The 19,100-nt window shown below is 54.0% G+C and overlaps 1 protein-coding gene across 3 annotated transcripts in view; it reads left to right on the top strand.

Annotated features, from left to right (window-relative positions):
* GREB1 (growth regulating estrogen receptor binding 1) overlaps window positions 1-19,100 on the top strand; it is a 92,332-nt gene that overhangs the window by 47,936 nt on the left and 25,296 nt on the right. For all 3 annotated transcript variants that reach the window (XM_004696039.2, XM_045286648.1, XM_045286649.1), the window contains exons 12-21: window positions 1,173-1,301; window positions 1,937-2,065; window positions 2,619-2,816; window positions 3,513-3,693; window positions 5,255-5,450; window positions 6,862-6,998; window positions 10,910-11,249; window positions 12,672-12,787; window positions 16,286-16,485; window positions 18,029-18,118. In XM_004696039.2, the coding sequence (XP_004696096.1) occupies window positions 1,173-1,301; window positions 1,937-2,065; window positions 2,619-2,816; window positions 3,513-3,693; window positions 5,255-5,450; window positions 6,862-6,998; window positions 10,910-11,249; window positions 12,672-12,787; window positions 16,286-16,485; window positions 18,029-18,118 (1,716 nt within the window). The remainder of the gene's footprint in view (window positions 1-1,172; window positions 1,302-1,936; window positions 2,066-2,618; window positions 2,817-3,512; window positions 3,694-5,254; window positions 5,451-6,861; window positions 6,999-10,909; window positions 11,250-12,671; window positions 12,788-16,285; window positions 16,486-18,028; window positions 18,119-19,100) is intronic.

Genomic DNA, 19,100 nt, shown 5'->3' with positions numbered 1-19,100 from the left:
CAGTGCTCCTAGGGCAAGGAAAGCAAAGTGCAATTTTCCAGAAGTCACAATTTCAATCATTTACCTCATTTGAATTTACAAAGGACCCATGCACTATACACTTCTACGTACAGCCATCCCTAGATTACAAAAGAGGAAGAAGCTGGGCATCCCTCTGGGCTGCCAAGCCCCCCTGGAGGGTGCTGGTGAAAGTACCTTCTGGAAATCGGGTTCCTCTTCTACATCTGAAAGGGCAACACTGACAAGTTGAGTCGTCTTTAACCTGGAATGTGACGTGGTATTTAGCAAGGTTTGCACTGTAGGCATCCTCAGTTTAAAGGCCCACTGGCCTCTGCTCTTTTACCCAACAGGGTGCGTCCTTCAGAACTCTGTGCATGGGCGGGGCTTACTTAAGCTTGAACTTGCAGTCCTAGAGCAATGGGTTCTGAGATGTCTAAGGACGGGCATCAGTGTCACGAGTTGTTGAATGGAAAAACCAGAAATAATATATAACTAAATAAAGTCAGACAAATTCAAAGTACAAATAATATATAAATGCATGAACATCAGACAACCCAAGTAGGTGTTGTCTATGTGAGACGGAAGCATTTTGAGTCCCTTACGGCAGGCTGGAAGATGATCTATCACCATGCAGTATCACAGCCACCAGGGGCTATCCTCTGATCCCAGTGTATCCTTTGTTTCTTGTTATTTCTGCCCCCTGATTTCAATAATCGCTCTGGCAGTAAACCTGGCATCCTGCTGCGTGTGGGGTGGGGCAACATGCTATGCATGCATCTTATAAACATTGTCTCTTTTTAATCCTCGCGGCAGCCCTGTCCTGTGAGATTGCTACTAGCTTAGCCTTGTTTCCAGATGGGGAAGCCGAGGCTGCAAGACCCAAGGGGTTCATCCTGGGTGACACGACTAGTCGCTGGGGGAGAGGCTCCGCAGCCTGGGCCCCAGTTTCTCTCTGCAAAATCTTGGCCTGCCTTGCCTTCGTCCCTCTGGTCACCATCGCTGTGAAGGTGTTGGGACGGTTGCCTGCCATTCACTCATTGAACAAAGATCCTGGAGCACCAGCTCTTTGCCAGGCCAGCTGCTGGCCTTGGGGTGTAGAGAGATAGAGACCCGGGTCCTGTCCCTCCGTGAGGCCCTAAGGGGCCCTTTGGGGTGTGTTGATTGTTTTCCAGGAAAATACCAAGCCCGGATTCTCTCTGAGAGCCTCCTCACCCCCGCTGAGTACCAGAAGGAAGTCAATTACGAGTTGGTGACTGGGAAGGTGGACTCCTTGGGGGCCTTTTTTAGCACCCTCTGTCCAGGTAGGCCTGTTCAGGTTCTAATCCATCTTCCTGTAGAAGCTGGCCCTCCTGTTCTAACCTCTGCCTTTATGGGTCAGGAGTCAGTGCTGGCTGAAGCATTGGATTCTCCGTGGTGGGGGCTGTGTGGTCGCTGACCCCGTCTGCACAGCAGGGCCTTGTGCCTGGCCCCCTCTGCCTCTCCCCCAGCCTTGCCTGCCACTGCTCCCTGTCTCCCCTTCCTGCTCACTTGAAACTGACCGCAGACGATGTCCGTGCCCTGTGTTCTATTTGGAGAGTGCCCTTCCTCTCCCACCTCCCACCCCTCAAGGCTTCTCCCAGAAGCCTTTGCTGGCCCCTCCTTCTCTGGGATGGGCTTGGGATTCTTCTCTGTCCCTCAGCATCTTATTACGCTTTCTTCGGTCATGGGCACATGCCCAGATACAATGTACTTGGCTTTGTTCATGTAGTTACCTTACTGGACTAAGACCTTGGCAGGGTGTGGGCTATACCTTTTTCTTTTCTTGTTGTCTTGGTTTAAATCTCTGGTACCCAGGCCTCGGGACAGTGCCTGGGGCACAGTAGGTGTTTCCTAGGTGTCTACTGAATTGAACAGGGATGCAAAACACATTTCTGTTTATTCTCTCTGTTTTGGGTAGAGGGTGACATCGACATTTTGCTGGACAAATTTCATCAGGAGAATCAAGGCCATAGTTCTTCTTCCCTTGCCACCTCCTCCATTAGTAAACCGGCAGCCCTGGATGCCCGTGGGATGCCAGCATGCACAGGTGAGTCAGGAGAGGAGACTGCGTGCGTGCCGAGGGCCGGGCCTGGGAGTGACGGCCTTCCAGGAGCTCTGGGGGCTGTGAGGATGCTAGTCCAGCCCTGGTCCAGAAGGCAGATCCTTAGCCTCCACGGAGACCTAATACGTAATTGTAGTTTCCATCTTCAGTGATAATCCCATTCTGCCCTGACTATCCAGGTCTGTCCGCTTTTCCTGAAAGAGCACGTTTCAGTGTGTTGATTTCTGCTTTGTGCAAACGTTGTTAAAAGGATCCCTCTGTGTTCAGTTCCCAAAGAACTGTGATAGCCCTACCTCTCTACCTGAGAACTGTCATCCTCTTGCAGCATCAGCACTTGTATCAGTTCCTCTGGGCAGCTGTCCCCTGAGCTCCAGCCAGAGGAGGGGTGCCTGTTCCAAATAAACACTCGCTGGCCACTTTAGAGGACACCGCTATCCTGGGGCCCTGCTGGATTTGCTGAGTTTTACCCTCTTAGGATGAGGGGGGTGGGAACCATGGGTGCCCCTGGCTCACCTCACCCTGTGGGCTCTGGTTCCAGGCTACACACCGGAGCCACACCCTGTCCGGCCCTTCCAGTTGGCAGTGGCCCAGAAGCTCCTCTCCCACCTGTGCTCCATCGCCGATTCCAGCACTCAGAATCTGGATTTGGGATCCTTCCAGAAGGTTGACTTTCTGATTTGTATTCCACCCTCCGAAGTGACCTACCGGCAGACCTTGCTCCACGTCTGGCATTCAGGTAGCTAGCCTTGCCGAGGCCAGGGCTCAGTCTTGCGTGGAAGAGCCTGGGTCCCTCTGCAATCACCGGTGAATCAGAGTTCACCTGATTCTTCGCTTCCGACCTGGTGGGGCAAGTGTGACCACACCCGTTTTGTTCATCAGGAAACTGGTGCTCAGAGATGGGTGCCCAGGATGCTACTGTCTCTAAGAGGTAGAACCGGGACACGAGTTTCGATTGGGTCACACTGCAGCTCACCTGCTAGGTTTTAAGGTGTGACTTCCCCTTAACACGCGTGCGTGTCCTGTGTGCTTTGCGGGGAGTTGATATTTAAGCATGCGATATTCAGAGTTAATGTCCTCACGCACAAGATTAACCCCGAGTGGTATCCTGTGACGCTCAGTTTTACTTCATGCCTGGATGCAGCTGCTTCATGAAGCCAGCTTTTCTGGGGCCCAGTGGGGGACAGCTGTGTGCACAGTCAAGCTGTGGATCAGACCACCCACCCCACCCCATCCCCATGCCTCAGCATCCTGACCATGAAGGATTAGACAGTAGTCCTCTGGGTAAGAGTCCCTTTCCCAGTCCCCTCTGTCTCAGTCACCTGGGTAGACCTAGGCCTCAGCACACTGCCCGGCCTATCAGAGCTGCTTCCCAGGTGTGTTGAGTGAAAGTGACAATGTTTGAAGTGTCTGATGCATTTTTACTGTGTTGCAGGGGTCTTACTGGAGCTTGGCTTGGAGAAGGAGCACATGACCAAGCAGAGAGTAGAACAGTATGTTTTGAAGCTAGATGCGGAGGCTCAGACAAAATTTAAGGCCTTTCTGCAAAACTCCTTTCAGAATCCGCATACCCTCTTTGTTCTAATCCACGACCATGCCCACTGGGATCTTGTGAGGTTAGAGTGACTTGTGTATGACAAGGCTCTCCTTTGATCTGTGTGGATGAAGCTTTGGGCCGGGGGGGCTGGGGCTGGGAAAGATGTGTGCTGTCGGGTTGGGAGGTCTGGAATCTGTAAGCAGATGGTGTGGTTTTCAGGCTCTTTGAGCTGGGGCTATCACAGGAGAAGTTTTCCACAAGGAGAAACAAATGCCGGAGAAGGGCAGTGTCTCACTGCAAGTCACGGGCAGGGGGTTGAGCGGGTGGGGGTGGGTACCAGTGACACTCGGCCTGGTCTAGAACCAAGGCCCCTGGATTTCATCCTGATGAGCCTTTTCTGTGCCCTCTTTGTCAACAGAGGAGGTTGGCTGGGACAGCTCAGCCCAGGCCACTCCCTGAATCAGGCTGCCACCAACTCCGGGCTCAGTTTCCTCTGCGGGCCACTGTATGGGCTCAGTTAAAATGGGCATAGTTGGTGCCAGGTGAAATTTCACCAGGAGCCTGATGGGGCTTCATGGCCATTGGCTGTGAGAACAGCCTTAGGGTTGGGTTGAGACAATGTTGCTGAGGCCGGCCAGGAGAAACTGGGGGGCCAGTGGGCTGGGGTGGGGGCAGACCATGGAGGAAGGCTTTGCTTGATCACAGATTCATAGAAATGTAGGGCTGGCCAGGGCCTTATAGATCCCCTGGAAAAGAGGTTTACAATGCAGGCTGGGGTTTAAACATCCCGCAGTGACATAACCGCGACATTGTAACTCTTTACAATGGGGTAGGTTTCTTGACCTCCCACCAAAGGCTAAGCCCCGATTGGCCCCTTTCCCTAGATGTACTTGAGTCCATCGAGCCAAGCCCACTGCCACCTAGTGGGTGCTGACTCACTGCCACCCTACAGAGTTTCCGAGGCTGTCAGTCTTGAAGGGAGCAGACAGTCTTGTCTTTCTCTCTCAGAGTGGCTAGCGTGAGGGGTGGGGGTGTTGAACCCCCAGAGTTGTGGTTAGCAGCCGAACGTCAAGCCAAAGCATCACCAGGGAGCCAGGGTGCGCTCCTTAAGCTGAGACCATTATCTCACAAAGAGGAAGGGTCTGAGCTAGGCCCCCTTCCAGCCCTTTGCCCCAATACGTGCCTTCTCCTTGACCCCGGCCGGGCCGTGTGCGTGGAGCACATACTGCCCCTGTGTAGCTAGCTGCTCCTCGGTCATCTCCAGGGCGGGAGGGTGGGAAGGACAAGGCTCTCAGGACACAGTGTGCACACAGACTGGGCCGGAGCAAGAAGGCGATATGTTGAACTCTGCTGGTTCAGAGACACGGGGCCAAAGGGGTAGGCGGATTGTGTAGCTCTCGGCAGCTTTCTAGAGGAGCAGCTGCCCCCACTCCCCCCACCCCAGTTCTTTTGTGTGTCACGGCTGGTCCTGAGAGACCCTGAAATGCAGTCTTTGTTTCTGTTCCGCCTTTCCCTGGGCAGGGACAGAGCCATGGGTGGCCTGGGATGCGTGCATTCCAGGGCTTGTTCCTGTGGAAAGGCGGGGTTGCTGGGTTGGGAATGCCCCTCACTGTTTCTTCTCTCCCATTCCCTCCCCTCAGTAGCGCCGTTCACAATCTCTACTCTCCAAGTGACCCACCGGTGGGTGTGGTAGACAGATTGCTGAACTGCAGGGAGGTGAAGGAGGCTCCCAACATCGTGACCCTGCACGTGACTTCCTTCCCGTACGCCCTGCAGACACAGCACACCCTCATCAGCCCGTACAACGAGGTCCACTGGCCGGCCTCCTGCAGTAATGTGAGTGACCCCCAGGGCCCGGGCCCCAGGCTTTTGCAATTCTGCATGGACCCTTGAGTTGGGAAAAAAAATACTGTTTCAACTGAAAAAAAAAAATCTTGACTGATATTGTTGGGGATCAAGCAGAGTCCAACTCCTTGGACCCTTCATTCAACCTGGCAATAGATTTTAACTTTTCCACACGCCCGTGGGAACCTTTCCCGCAGTGTCTCCGCTGGCCCCTCCGATGCAGTCAGGTTTGGCATGTTCCCCAGTACTGGCTGGAGCTCTCCGACCCTCTAAGCAGCAGCTCCGTGGTAGAGGGTCCAGACGTTAAGGGTAGACCCCTTGAAAACTGAGGGGATTGGGGCTCCATATGGAGGGACCCCAAGTTTATCTAGAAGGCTTCTTCGACATGCCTCCTGCGTTTCCTGTCCCCACACTCTGAAGCAGTGGGTCCAAAATCTCCTTGCTCAAACCAAGCACATATCCTTGTTGCCTAGTTAGTTCTAGTTTAGCTTATTACCTGTCCTTTCCTGGCCAAAAGAGGAGACCCAAACCGTTCGGATCCTTTGAGGACCCTGGGTGGTTGAAGCAACTGCCAAATGCTGGACTTTCAGGGTGGCTCAGAGTCATCTGAGGAGCTTTTGAAAACACTGACGCCTGGCCCCCATCCTGCAAACCAAGAATAAGAGTAACAATCACAGTTGTTCATGAAGCTCCTACCCTGTGCCACGCACTGTCTAAGGGCCTGTGCTTCTGGAATTGCTCCAGAAGCAGGTGCTGGTCTGATTCCTGCTTTGTCCTTGGGGACACGAGGCGGCGGGAGGGAGAGGGCCCCTTCCCTAAGGGCTGTGCAGCCAGGAGGCTTGATCTGGGTGGTCTGGCCTCCCTGCCCTCATGCTCTTTGGGGTGAAGTCTGGGCCTTTGTATTTGAACAGCCTGCCCCGACTTTGCTGTGCTCTGATGTTGGAGAAGCACCCGTCTTAGTGGGTGCAGGAATGGATGCCAGCCTGAATCAAGTTAGCTAAGTCTATATTTTTCCTGTTAATTTTAATAACAAGGGGATACGAGATCACTGATTAGCATATTCCCAAGATCAATTCATAATTATGGAAAGAAGCAATTTTAATAGAGGAAGTTGTGTATGTACATGTATAGCTTTACGTGAGCTGGGGTTTCTTCTCGGTGAAGACATTGGGACCAAGTGCCTCCAGACATTGGGCAAACCCTTGACCAAGTGCTATGCAGCATCTTTAAGGATGAAGCAGTATTTTGGTCTGGATCAGGAAGGAGGGGAGATTTCTAAAATGCCTTACAAGGCACGACTTTACAAGGCTAGCCCCATCACCTGCTCGCCTGGCACGGACAGGTACCTCTGCCCTCCCGGGGAATGCCGGGTTTGCGTGACAGCTGCTCCTCTCTGTTTCAGGGTGTGGACTTGTACCCCGAAAGTAAGAAGTACTTTGGGCTGTCAGAGTTCATTGAGTCCACCCTTTCCGGACACAGCCTCCCCCTGCTCCGATACGACAGTTCCTTTGAGGCCATGGTCACCGCGTTAGGCAAAAGGTACTCTTCTCTCTCGGAAGTGACTGGCAGGCTCAGGAGAGTCAAGGGCCAGCCTTCCAGGAGGCGTGGGTAGCCGCTGGCGGGCTCCTGCAAAGGGGTTCCCTTCCCTCCCTTTCTGGGTGACTCAGTCCGTCCATTCAAGTGACGCTGGTTTATGCCTTGTCCTGTGTCGGGTCGTTCGTATCAGTGGTGACATCATCTTACGGCTGCTTCAGGAACCTTTCGAGATGGGAATCCACAGACACACATGCTGGAACGAGGAATTATAAATGCGAGAACCAAGGGAGGCCGAGTTGATGGTGTGTGTGTGTGTGTGTGTGTGTGTGTGTATAAGATGCCCCAAATCCCAAAGGTCGCAGCCAAGGGAGGCCGAGTTCATGATGTGTGTGTGTGTGTGTGTGTGTGTGTGTGTGTGTGTGTATATGACTGGCTTCATTCTTTTATATCCTCCACGTGTTGTCTACGGAGTGCTTGTTTCAGGCCATATGTTGTCCCAAGAATCCCCCTTTCTCCGTCTTACCCGGCCCTCATGATGATGGCATTGCTTTTATGCCTATTGTGCAAAGGAAGAAACAGAGGTGTCCAGAGGCAGCACTCCACCCCACCTCCCAAAGCCCTTGAGGACTTTCTCAGGTCCCACATCCAGCAAGTGACCGAACCGATCCGAACAAAGCTCGACTCAGAGCTTGTCTTCTGACCCCCGTCCCCACAGACCCGTGAGCTAGTCACGAGGCTGCCATTTTGCAGAAGAGGAAGCGGAGCCTCGGAGAGGTTGGGAAATTGCAGGCACCGCGGTTTGTGTGTGGAGAGCCAGGTCAGGCCTGTCTTTTGACAGAAGGAGTGCCTCCACCGCCGCCACGCTGGTTAGAGGATGCAACGACAGTGCCTCCCTCACGGGCGTGCCGAGCAGCTCTGCTGTGACTGTGTGCTAACAGCTGCTGAGGCAAAAGAGTTCCATGGCCAAGGGTGTGGGGAAAAGTTACATTTGAAAAAGGAGGTGTACTTTTTTGTGTATTGTACCATGACCATTCTCAGTGGCTTCCGTGAGCCTGGCCAGAAGGCGCCAGCGCAGTGCCTCCTTTCACTTACCGTATAGACTCCTGTATATGTCGAGCTCTTCAGCACGTTTTTATGTAGTTTTTGTGGTAAAATGAGGTGCCTCGGCTGATATACAGGTCAGCTTATACTCGAGTATGTACGGTATTGAAGTGTTCCCCAGAACACGCCTTGAGAAACTCAATTTTTTGAGACCTTCCAGCTCTGTGATGATGATAGAAGAAGAGTCGGTCGTCAGGCCTGTGTTAGTCCGGGTAGACTAGAGAAACAAATTCACGGATACTCATTGCATATAAGAAAGAGGTTTATATATAGGAGCAATTGAATATTGAGAAAACGTCCCAGCCCAGTCCAGATCAAATCCATAAGTCCAATATTAGCCCATATGTCTGATATCAATCTAGAAAGTCCTCTTCAGACTCACAAAATACATGCAATGATGCCGAATGCAGGAGGATCACAGGCCAGTGGGTTGGAAGTCTTGTGGATCCAGTGGCATTGTAAGCATCTCAGCGCTGGCAGGAGTCTACGTGGCTTCTCTGGCTCCAGAGGTCTGGTTGTATCAGGGTAGGTCCATGTGGCTTCTCCAGCTCCCAGGGTGTAGCGCCATGTGACTTATCAGTAGAGTGTCTCTCAGGGAGTGAGCAGAGAGGTGTCTCCTACCTCCAAGGAAGAAAATATAGGAGTTCCCAGAATCCTCAGGAGAAGGCCATGCCCACACAGAGGCCTCATTGGCTGCAACCTGATTGACAGCCTAGATTCCACCCCTTCACTCTTAATCCTCTCAAGTCCCAAATTGATAGCAGATAATGTAACTACCACAAGGCCATTTTTTAAACTCATGGATTGGCAGCTGGGCTCTTGAAATCCTTCGCATGAAGCAGTCCTTTTGGGGCCGACGCGGAGGCTGAGAGACTAACCTCTGCAGCCCCTGCCCTGCTTCCTACCTTCTTCTGACGGCAGCCGCATGTGCTGAGTGCTGACTGTGCTGTAGACTGTGGTTGAGCCCCTTTCCCATGGAATATCAAGCTCACAACATCTGAGATAGGAAATGGGATAAAGTGTTTCCTCTCACAAGGTTCTCGGTTGGCTCTTTGCTAGACTCTGGGCAGTTGCCTCACACAGGTGCAATGGCTGTTGTTCAGATGAAGGTGTGAGGGGCACCCTCTGCAGTCCTTGAGAGTCCTCGGCCCGGCATCTCTCTCTGATTTGGTCCTTTGTCCTGTGAACACCGGCTGCTTTGGTCTGCTGGCACTTACAGCATCTCTGGCTGTGCCGGGCTCCTCCTTCCGCAGCGCAGCCGAGAAAGACTTTCAGAAGCTAGAGAGTCACCTACATTTTTCTGGACACAGTGTTTCCTTGATGAATAGCGTATGTCTTGAAGCGCTGTCGGATCATCTGTTCGTTCCGTTTTTCCGCTGTTTCAGTCACTGGAGAAGTTCGGTCCCTGCTCCTCTCTTCATCCCAAACAGAAGTCTCCGCTCATCCTTTGAGCAAAATGGAATGCCAGCATTTTCCACATTAGTGGATGACCTCTCAGAATTCAGAGCATCTGTAGGTGAACTCTGTACCTAGCCCAACACGCCAGCAGCTATGGGAAGGAAGAGCCACACGCCCAGACGGCTTTTATGACCTTGCTCAAGGGGACAGACCAGGGACCACCCCAGCTGGGCAGTGAGGCGAGGACGTTTCCCACACATTTTTTCAGCCAGCCTGCAAGACAAAGTGAGGTAGTCTCTGGGCCAAAAGTCCAATTCGTGTCGTTTCCAAGGACCAGCCATGCCTTCCCGAGAAGTGCTCAGGGAGGCATCAGACGAGGGAGGGAACGGTGAGCAGGAAGAAGCAGCAGGGCACAATGTCACAGTGGCGTTAGATGCTATCAGAGATGCTGTTGGCCAGGTGATCCGGCTACCCCAGTGGGAACTCAGGTGCCAGGGTTGTCGTCGGAGCAGCATGATCATGTTAAGGTTCCTATCCTGGTGGGTCAAGAAACTCTATTTGTTCCCCCGAAGCCACTGAGTCAAGGAGACTCATCACAGCTAAATACACGTGTTATGCAAGAGCATTTTATAGAAAGGACCTCGGGTTGCTTATCCCTGCTGAGAAGCACTGGAGTTTCCCAGTGAGCCGTGGGGCCTGCTTCCGACACACAGGTTGGAGATGTTCCACAGTGCATGCCCGTGGAGGCAGCAGCCCCTTTGATGTACCTGCACTGGGTTACCTTCAGTAAAATAACCGAGGCGTCTGCATTCTTGGTTTGACTGGAGAAGCTCCGGTTTGTCGTTCATCTGATGGCAGCACATGTAGTTGCATTGCTAATAACTTCCTCTCGTCACTGACTCCATAGGCTATCTCACGAGACGTAGGGTGGTCTCACACAATTTCAGGTAGGGTTGTGGTAGCTCCACTCATAATGCTGATCATGGTTGGGGCTCTTATGTCTAGTTAAAAGCTTGGGCACATTGCCTAACTTGTCCCCCCAAATGTAAAGTAGGCTGCTAATTGCTGGCTACATAGACCAGCATCGTATTGATTCACTGGGCAAACATTTATCAAGTGGCTACTATGTAAATGAAGAACAGAAAGAACAACGAAAATGAACCTTTTTGTGTCTTAGCTGGACACGTCACGGAGCTTGTAAAAGGGGGAAAGGAGCTGCGAGACACCAACAGCTGACTTCGAAAGGCGTTTGGGAAATAAAATTTGGGAGTCACTTGGGCGTTGGCTGTACTTGTCCCCAAACTGGCAGGCTGCCAGGGTTACTTACGGGGGTGGCGAGGACCGCCTTCTTGGCAGGGGCTCTGTGGGGGCGCACCGCCCCCCGGTCCCAGACGGACGGCCCCTTTGCGTTGCAGGTTCCCCCGCCTGCACAGCGCGGTGATCAGGACCTTTGTCCTGGTGCAGCACTACGCGGCGGCCTTGATGGCCGCCAGCGGCCTTTCCCAGATGAAGAACTACACGTCCGTGGAGACGCTGGAGATCACCCAGAACCTCCTCAACGCCTCGAAGCAGTGCCCCTGTGGCCGCGGGCTCATGGTCCTGCTGCGGGTCCCCTGCGCGCCCCTGGCGGCCGTGGCCTACGAGCGGCTCTCCCACGTGCGGCAGCGGCTGTCCTTGGAGGAGCACTTCGAGATCATCCTGGGCAGCCCCAGCGCGGGCGTCACCGTCGGGAGACACTTCCTGCAGCAGCTCAAGGTGGGTGGCGAAGTGGGGGGGGCGATGAGGGATGGGGGGCAGGGACAGCCAGCTCCCAGGATCTGGCGGGACCCCCCAGCCTCCTCTCTGGCCCCTTCCCGAGGCGCATTTCTCAGCTCAGTGGGGCCAAACCACTTACTCACCTTCTCTCCTCTCCTCCCACCCCTGTCCGTGGCTTGCTTGTCTTTCTCTGGGGAGCGTTTTAAGTCTTCTTTCATTTCACTGGGAGCCCCAGCGGGGACTCAGGCTACGGTCCTCAAGGTCAGCAGTTTGAAACCACTAGATGCCCCGAAGGAGAAAGATGGGGATGTCTACTCCCGTGCAGAGTTACAGCCCCAGAAACCCGCAAGGGTAGTTCTACCCTGTCTGCCCTGTGGGCTGGCGATGAGTCGACATCTGCTCAGTGGCCATGAGCTTGGTTGGTTTGTGTATCTATTGTTTCCAGGCTTTCAAAACTGAACTCGTTGCCTGTGCTTCAGGCAGGAAGCCCCCCTCTTTCCCACAAAGCAGTCTGATGCCCCCATCGCCACAGCCCCTGTGCCCACAGCTGTCATAGTGGCCTCCATGACATCTGACTCCCCGGCCCCTCGTGGTGGAAGACAAGGGCCACACTCCACACACACCTTTTCCTAAGTGCCTCACATTTAGGAAATGTGTGAGCGCACATGCATGTGTATGTGTGCCTGCCGCCTAGCAGGGTCTCACTCAATCCACGAACCCCAGGCCAAACTCGCTGCCATCGAGTCAGGGGACAGGGTAGACCTGCCCTGTGGGTTTCTGAAACTGCCACTCGCCGTGGGCGCAGAAAACCCTGTCTTTCTCCCGTGGAGCAGCTGGTGGTTTGGAAAGGCTGACCTCGCCGTTAGCAGCCCAGAGCATCTCCACGGTGGCACCGGGGGTCCTACGAAGCCTGCAGGTGAGGGGGGATGCCAAGGGCTAGAGCGAGTGGTGAGCAAAGGAGTGGGGACTATGAGCGAGCCGCACGGCAGTCTCACGGAGAGAACACACTGAGCACATTGGAGAAAGTAACGCTCTGGCTCGGGAAGACGTCGGCTCTCTTCCAAAGAACCAGCCGGCCGCTTCATCGATCTTTTCTGAACGCCGTGACGGTGCAGGCACTGCCCGCAGGAGCCGGGGATGCAGTGGTCCCCTAGGAGCTGTGCTTGCTTGTAGAATTAGAGACCTGCCACCTGGATCAAAAGACACCTCAGAGAATTTTAAGCCAACAATGATGCTGCTGCTATTAGGTGCTGGTGGTGTGCTGGTTCAGGCTCGTAGCAACGCTGTGTGCCACAGAGCCAAATGGTGCTCAGTCTGGCGCCACCCTCACAACGGGCGATGTCTAAAGGGCACCCGGCACCGTCCGCCGGTTGCTGGGGAGCCAGGATTCTCACCCCTCCTTCGCTTTATGATTGCCTGCAGGAGTGGCAGCGCATTGACGATGCCGAGTGGAGGCCTCAGACGTACCTGGAGCTGGAGGGCCTGCCCTGCATCCTGATCCTCAGTGGGATAGATCCGCATGGAGAATCCCTGCCCAGGTGAGTGTGCACGGGGACGTGCACACATGCACACCTCCCGGGGGGCCTGTGATGAACCAGCAGTGCAGTGAAGGGAGTTGGCCTTTGATTAACCAGCAGAGCAGTGAAGAGAGTTGACTGGTGTGGGGAGAAGGGAGAGGGGTCCCCACAAATCATCACAGGTCCAGTAGGCGCAATTGTACAGCAATAATAAGTAAGGGTTATAGTAAAGTCATAGAGCATGAGGGGTAGAGGAGAGACTGGAATAATGGAGTCAGACACAATTCATGGTACATGCTTACCTCAGCCCTGCTTGGTGGTCCTTGTGGGGGGAGCCCGGCCACGAGAGCAGGAGATAGCTTTGGGGACTGAGGACCGGGGAGAGCCCCCGGGCTCGAGGACTGGGGAGAGCTTTTTCTTTATTGCTAACCAAGCGTTCTCTCTTTAGGGGGACATGATTACAGGTAACCACACGTCACAGGAAGGGGCAGTACAATAGGCATACACCGTAGGAAGGGGATCTATGATAGGCATAAGCGTGACAGGAAGGGGATGAGCTAGGGGTGTGCCATAGGAATGGGAAGGTCTAGGGGTACACATGTGACAAGATGGGCGGACCCTAGATTCATGATGGCAGCCTAACCTTGGTCATCCTTGGGCGGGTTTGACCTCTCTGGTGTCTCCTACAAGGAAACAGACAACTACTATCCCTATCAGAAGGGAGTGGGCCCTTCTTATTGCGGGATAAACAGTGGTGTCTGCCTGGTCTAGATGGCTGATAGCTCTTAGGGAGAATGACCCCTAATCTACTCCTGATGACCGCCAAGTGCATAGTCATTTGCAAGCAGCTGAGCGTGGCATATATTTGGGGGAGACAACTTGGGAGAAATCCTGTTTCCCATAGACCGGTGGGCCTGGCTCACCACTGTGAGGCGTGTCAGGTCAGGCTAGAACTCTGGACCTTGAATGGCACCCTACGCGCTCAGAGTCTTTATCTCACTCTAAGTCACCACTGAAGAGTCAGTGCCAGCGCACAGCGACCCCATGGATGGGTAGAACTGCCCGTATGGCAGTGGGTCTCAAGCTGTGGGTCTCGACCCCTTTGGGGGTTGAACGACCCTTTCACAGGGGTCCCCTGAGACCATGGGAAAACACATATTTCCGATGGCCTTAGGAACTGAGACACCGCTCCTCTATCCGTCTCCAGGCTGGTCCGCCCACAAGCAGATATGCTGATCTGGTGAGAAAGAATCTATCTCAGCCTTCGCACCTATGTTGGCTTTTTATGCAGACTGTTGCAAAATGTAGCAATGTAGTTTACTGTTGTTATATGAAGACTGTTACCCATGCTTCAAGACAACATTTCACTTATCTGTAATTAGAAATCAATATTTCACAAGATATAATGACATTGCTTTTGTGACGAATCACTGTGCTTTGATGATGTTCAATTTGTAACAATGAAAATACATCCTGCATCAGATATTTCCATGACGATTCATAACAGTCACAAAATGACAGTGATGAAGTAGCAACAAAAATAATATTATGGTTGGGGGGGTCACTACTACATAAGGATCTATATGAAAGGGTCACGGCATTAGGAAGGTTGAGAACCACTGGTCTACCTCTTCTTGGACATCAGTGGCTTTGATGTCCATTTGCCAGCAGGTGGCAGCAGAGTGTCTGAGGGAAGGGCTGCTGGCCTCCTGTCGGACAAGCCTGGTGTGGGCTCTATGTGGGGCTGTTTGTGGAGGGAGGGAGGGCCCTGCAGCTGGAGCTAGGCTTCATGCCTCCATCAGTGTCCGCTATCGGTGGTCACCATGGGTATGTGGCAGGGACAGTCATGCAGCATCACCCCTGAGGTCCAGGCCGCTGCTGAGCGTCATTTCCCATGGACAGCAGGGCCCCTCTGTAGACAAAACGAACAGTCACGACTATCGATCCAGTTTCAACAGACAGCGGCTCTGTGGGATAGAGTAGAACTGCCCCCAGAGAGCCTCCTCTTTCTCCCACAAAGCGGTGGGTGGGTGTGAACTGCTGACCTTGTAGTCATCAGCCCAGGGCGTACCTATCATGAGGGCCCCTATCTGTCTAAAAGAGACTGGTGAATACCTGTTGAAAGGATGCTGTGTTAGTCTCGGTGGACTAGAGAGACAAATTCGTGGACACTCATGTGTATAAGAAAGAGCTTTATATAAAAGAGCAATGGTATATTGAGCCCAGCCCAGTCCAGATCAAGTCCATAAGTCCGATATTTAGCCCATATGTTCGATACTGGTCTATAAATTCCGCTTCAGGCTCACACAACACATGCAATGACACCGAATGCAGGAAGAACACAGGCCAGTGGCTGGAAAGTCTGTGGATCCAGTGGTGGTGGTAGAAGCTTCTCAGTGCTGGCGTGGGTCTCCATGAGGCTCCTCCAGCTCCAGGGCTCTGCCTCCATCAGTGTAGCTCCATGTGGCTTGTCAACAGGAATGTCCAGCAGAGAACGAGAGAGTGGGTCCAGCGATGTGAGGAACAGAGGGATTTCTCTTAAGTTGTCTCCCCAAAATATATGCCAGATTTAGCTTGAGAATAATTGTTCACTAGGCAGCGAAAGTAGGTCAGAGGTTATTCTCCCTAACATCAACCATCAAGAATGGATTGGAAGTCATTCTCACTGAGAGGTATCAGCTGTCTAGATCAAGCAGACACTACTGTTTATCCCACAACAAATAGGGCCCATTCCTTTCTGTTTTTGTTCCCTCGAAGCAGTGCCCATAGGCAAGCCCGGGACCACTCTAAGATGACTAAGCTTAGGCTACTATCTTGCCACACATGCCCCCCTATTCCCTCCTCTTACTATTGCACATTCACCCCTAGGTCATCCCCCTCCTATTGCTTGTATTGCCTATGTTACAACCCCTCTCTATGACGTAGGTTGTTATCTGCTATCAGGGGGTTTGCATGTCTCCCAGGATAGTAATTGCCTGCTTTATTGTATGAGACACCAGAATGATCAAACCTGTTCAAGGATGAACTGTACTGCCCTTCTCTGTGACGCATAATGCTGTGATGTATCCCCCTAAAGTGATATGATCCGTGGTTAGCAATAAATAATGAGGCTCCCTGGTTCTCGAGAGGGTGGCTGGAGAAGGTGGCTAAGGAGGACGAAGCAGTGGCTTCTTCTCTGACGGCTAAGCCCCCTCCACGAGGACCATCAAGCGGGGCTGAGGTGAGCGATGCTACCATGAATTGCGTCTGACTCCATTACTTGACTCCATCCTTTAACTCTCATGCTCTCTATGACTTTACTATAATCTCTACTTATTATCGCTGGACAATTACGCCTACCGAACCTGTGATGTTTTGTGGGGTCCCCTCTTCCCTTTAACCCCACGCAGCGAGCTATTTATCTCGGTCCACCCATCAAGTTGTGACCTGACAGGCTAGGCTCCACCCCTTCACGCTTCATAGTCTCGAGTTGACACCGGATGATGTAACTCCCACAGCCGCCCTCCTGTTTCCGCCTAGGTCTTTAAGGTACTGTGACCTGCGTCTGATAAACTCCTCCTGCCTGGTGAGGACGGCCTTGGAGCAGGAGCTCGGCCTGGCTGCCTACTTTGTGAGTAACGAGGTTCCCTCGGAGAAGGGGGCCGCGAACGAGGCCCCCGAGAGCGATGTGGAGAAGCTGAGCAGCACCGACAACGAGGATGAGGAGCTGACGACGGAAGGTGAGGGGCGGCCCGCGCTGTGCCCCCTGCTGCTGCTCACAGACCTCCTCGGGGCCGCAGTGTGTTCAGTTAGACCACGGTGCCCCATGTCCCATGGCTCCCACTGCACGGGCAGCGGTGTGAGTTCTTGCCCCATTTCTGACGGAGGAATCCGCAAAACACTCACTGAACTGCGCTTCCCACCCTGCTGCGTCCGGTGGGGTGGGCGGTGGGCGGGAGTGGCCATTCCTGTAGTTTTTCCTAGCTCCAGGGTTCGCACGGGAGCAGATGGAGAACGGAGATCTCCTCGTAGGGTTCAGTCAAGTTCAGGCTTCATGGGCCAAAAATACGCATTGGCGTACGACGGCCTCCCTTCTTCCCTGTGTGTGAATCAACTCCACAGTGTGCCGTTACTGAGGGGGACACCCAGGCCCGTCTCACTTGCAGACTCTCAAAGCCCAACACCATGTTTTTAATAGGCCAGAGAAATCCACAGGGCGCTTGGCTGCAGTGAGCAATGAGGCCGGGCAGCACAGGGAGCTGATGACATACAGGGTGCGTGCGTGCGTGCGTGCGTGCGTGCGTGCGTGCGTGCGTGCGTGCGTGCAGAGGGATCAGGGAGACAGCAGTAGAGGAGGCAGCCTTCCCCCGCGCTGTTCACTCACCATTGGCCTTCCATAGGTCCTTCCCTCTCCTGGCCTCTGTCAGCTGATAGGGAGGATCAGGTGTGCCCTGCCCACTTCCCTGTGGCGGCAGAGCTCGTTCAGGGACAAGAAGGTGGCCCCGAAGGAAGTGTCCAGGCTGCCCACTGCCGGTGGGGTGAATCCACACCCCCCTGGCTTTTCATGACCCTTCTGTTCAGTTGGCCCCTCTCAGCTCTCCAGCCCCGGAGACTGCACCCTGGGCTCCCCAGGCTCCTGACCACGCTAACCTTGCCGCTGTTCCCGCTCCCATCATGCTCCTTGTCACCTCCCGTGCTCCCCACCCCCACCCCTTTCCATCACTGAAGTTCTCTTCCCTCCCTCACCCTTTACTTTCCAACTCCTCCTGGACCTTCCCGACTCCAGGTATGTGTTTTCCCTTCTTTCACAGGGTGGGTGTTTGGCCTCTTGGCTCCCGGGAAATCATTGACGCTTGAAGCCAGCTGACGTCAAGTCAGTTGGTCAGTTGGTCAGTTCAGGCTCCTAGAAATCACCTGCAGAGCAGGGCCTACAGTGACCGGGTTTGCAGGGCAGACCCTCCGGCTTCGCCACTGCTGCTGCGGCAGCACTTGGAAGGGAATCCCACCGCCAACTCTGGGGAGAGAGGCAGATGCTTAACTGTCTGCACACCGGGGATTCCTAGCCCCCCCAGGTCCTGGTGTAGGGGCTCCCCTGGCCCGCGAGTGCCTCCGCGTTGGCTGGCACTGCGCCCTGCTCCTCAGTTTCTCTCCTTAGTTAGCAGTCAGGGTACCTGGAAACGGCTGCTGACTGGACAGACAGACGCACGGAGGTGCACGGGGGTGCGCTCTACGTGCCAGCCTCCCGTGTCAGTGCGGTGGTGCGTCACGTTTGTTTCGGAACAGGCTCCGCCTCCGAGAAGAGGGGCCCCGTGAAGCGGGAAAGGTCTTGCTCCCACGACTCCGCTGCCTCCTCTCTTTCCTCGAGAGCCTCGGGTGAGTCTGTCCCCAGGGGAAGGGCGCGCCTGCGGGTTTGCAGGAGAAGGAAAGGGCGTGTTTCCAGGGCTGCGGACGGGAAAGAGAAGCTCTTCTCGGTGGGCGTCTGAGAATGTGCAGTCAGAGTGTTTGTTGATTGGCATCAGAGAACACGGGCACTCTGGGCAAGACAGGAAGGCTCGGTGGTGCCGTGTCTCAGGAGCAGAGAGGGGCCGGTGCCTCTTGCCGTGGCCTGGGCTGCAGGCGGGGAACGAGCCGGTGGAAAGGCTGATCACCCACCCACTGCACCCCTGCAGGAGAGGCGCTGGGGGTGGGGGTGGGGCTGTTCTTATCAAGTCTGAGGATGAGAACCGGACACGGCAGATTTTTCTGGAGGGGCGGCAAAAGACAACACATGTTCACATGTGTCCTGAACACCAGAAATTTCCATTTGGCGATGGGAGCAGGGGATGTGAATTAAAAAGCCTGCAGCCTCAGGGGGATCCTCTGGTCTCCGTGACCAGGTGCTCCAACATAGATAAAGTAACACTGCCTGGCTTTCCATCTGCAGACAAGGACAGAGAATCTGTGAGTCCGGACATGGGAAGGTCAGTTAAGGGTGGGCCCTGCCCTCATTGGTCATTGGCCTCGTGAGACTCACGAGGCAGTAGGTCTTCCTTTATTTCTCATACTCACAGGTTCGCACAGCGTGTTGGTGATGCGTTCAGGGAGTAATCATCTTGCTCAGGTAGAGCAGGCTAGCGGTGAGGTAACGGGTGGTCCCAGAAGGTTTCATCGAGCGGAGGACTGACGGTCCACACGGCTTTTATTGAGTTGGCTCCCTCGAGCATCAGTGACTGTCAATAGAAGTGGGTCCCAGGCAGGTCTTTTTTCTGAGGTATCCCTGAGTGGATTCGAACAGCTGGGAGCACTAGCGCCAGTCAGAGACTGAAGTAAATGCCAGCAGCCCCTGTCTGCTGAGCAAGTCTGCCCTTGCCTCAGC

This window comes from Echinops telfairi, unplaced genomic scaffold, assembly GCF_000313985.2.
Source record: "Echinops telfairi isolate 266 unplaced genomic scaffold, ASM31398v2 ScPeMD7_9;HRSCAF=40, whole genome shotgun sequence".
Lineage (NCBI taxonomy): Eukaryota > Metazoa > Chordata > Mammalia > Afrosoricida > Tenrecidae > Echinops > Echinops telfairi.
Note: the sequence above shows the minus strand (reverse complement) of the source record. Positions and strands in the feature narration are given on the sequence as shown.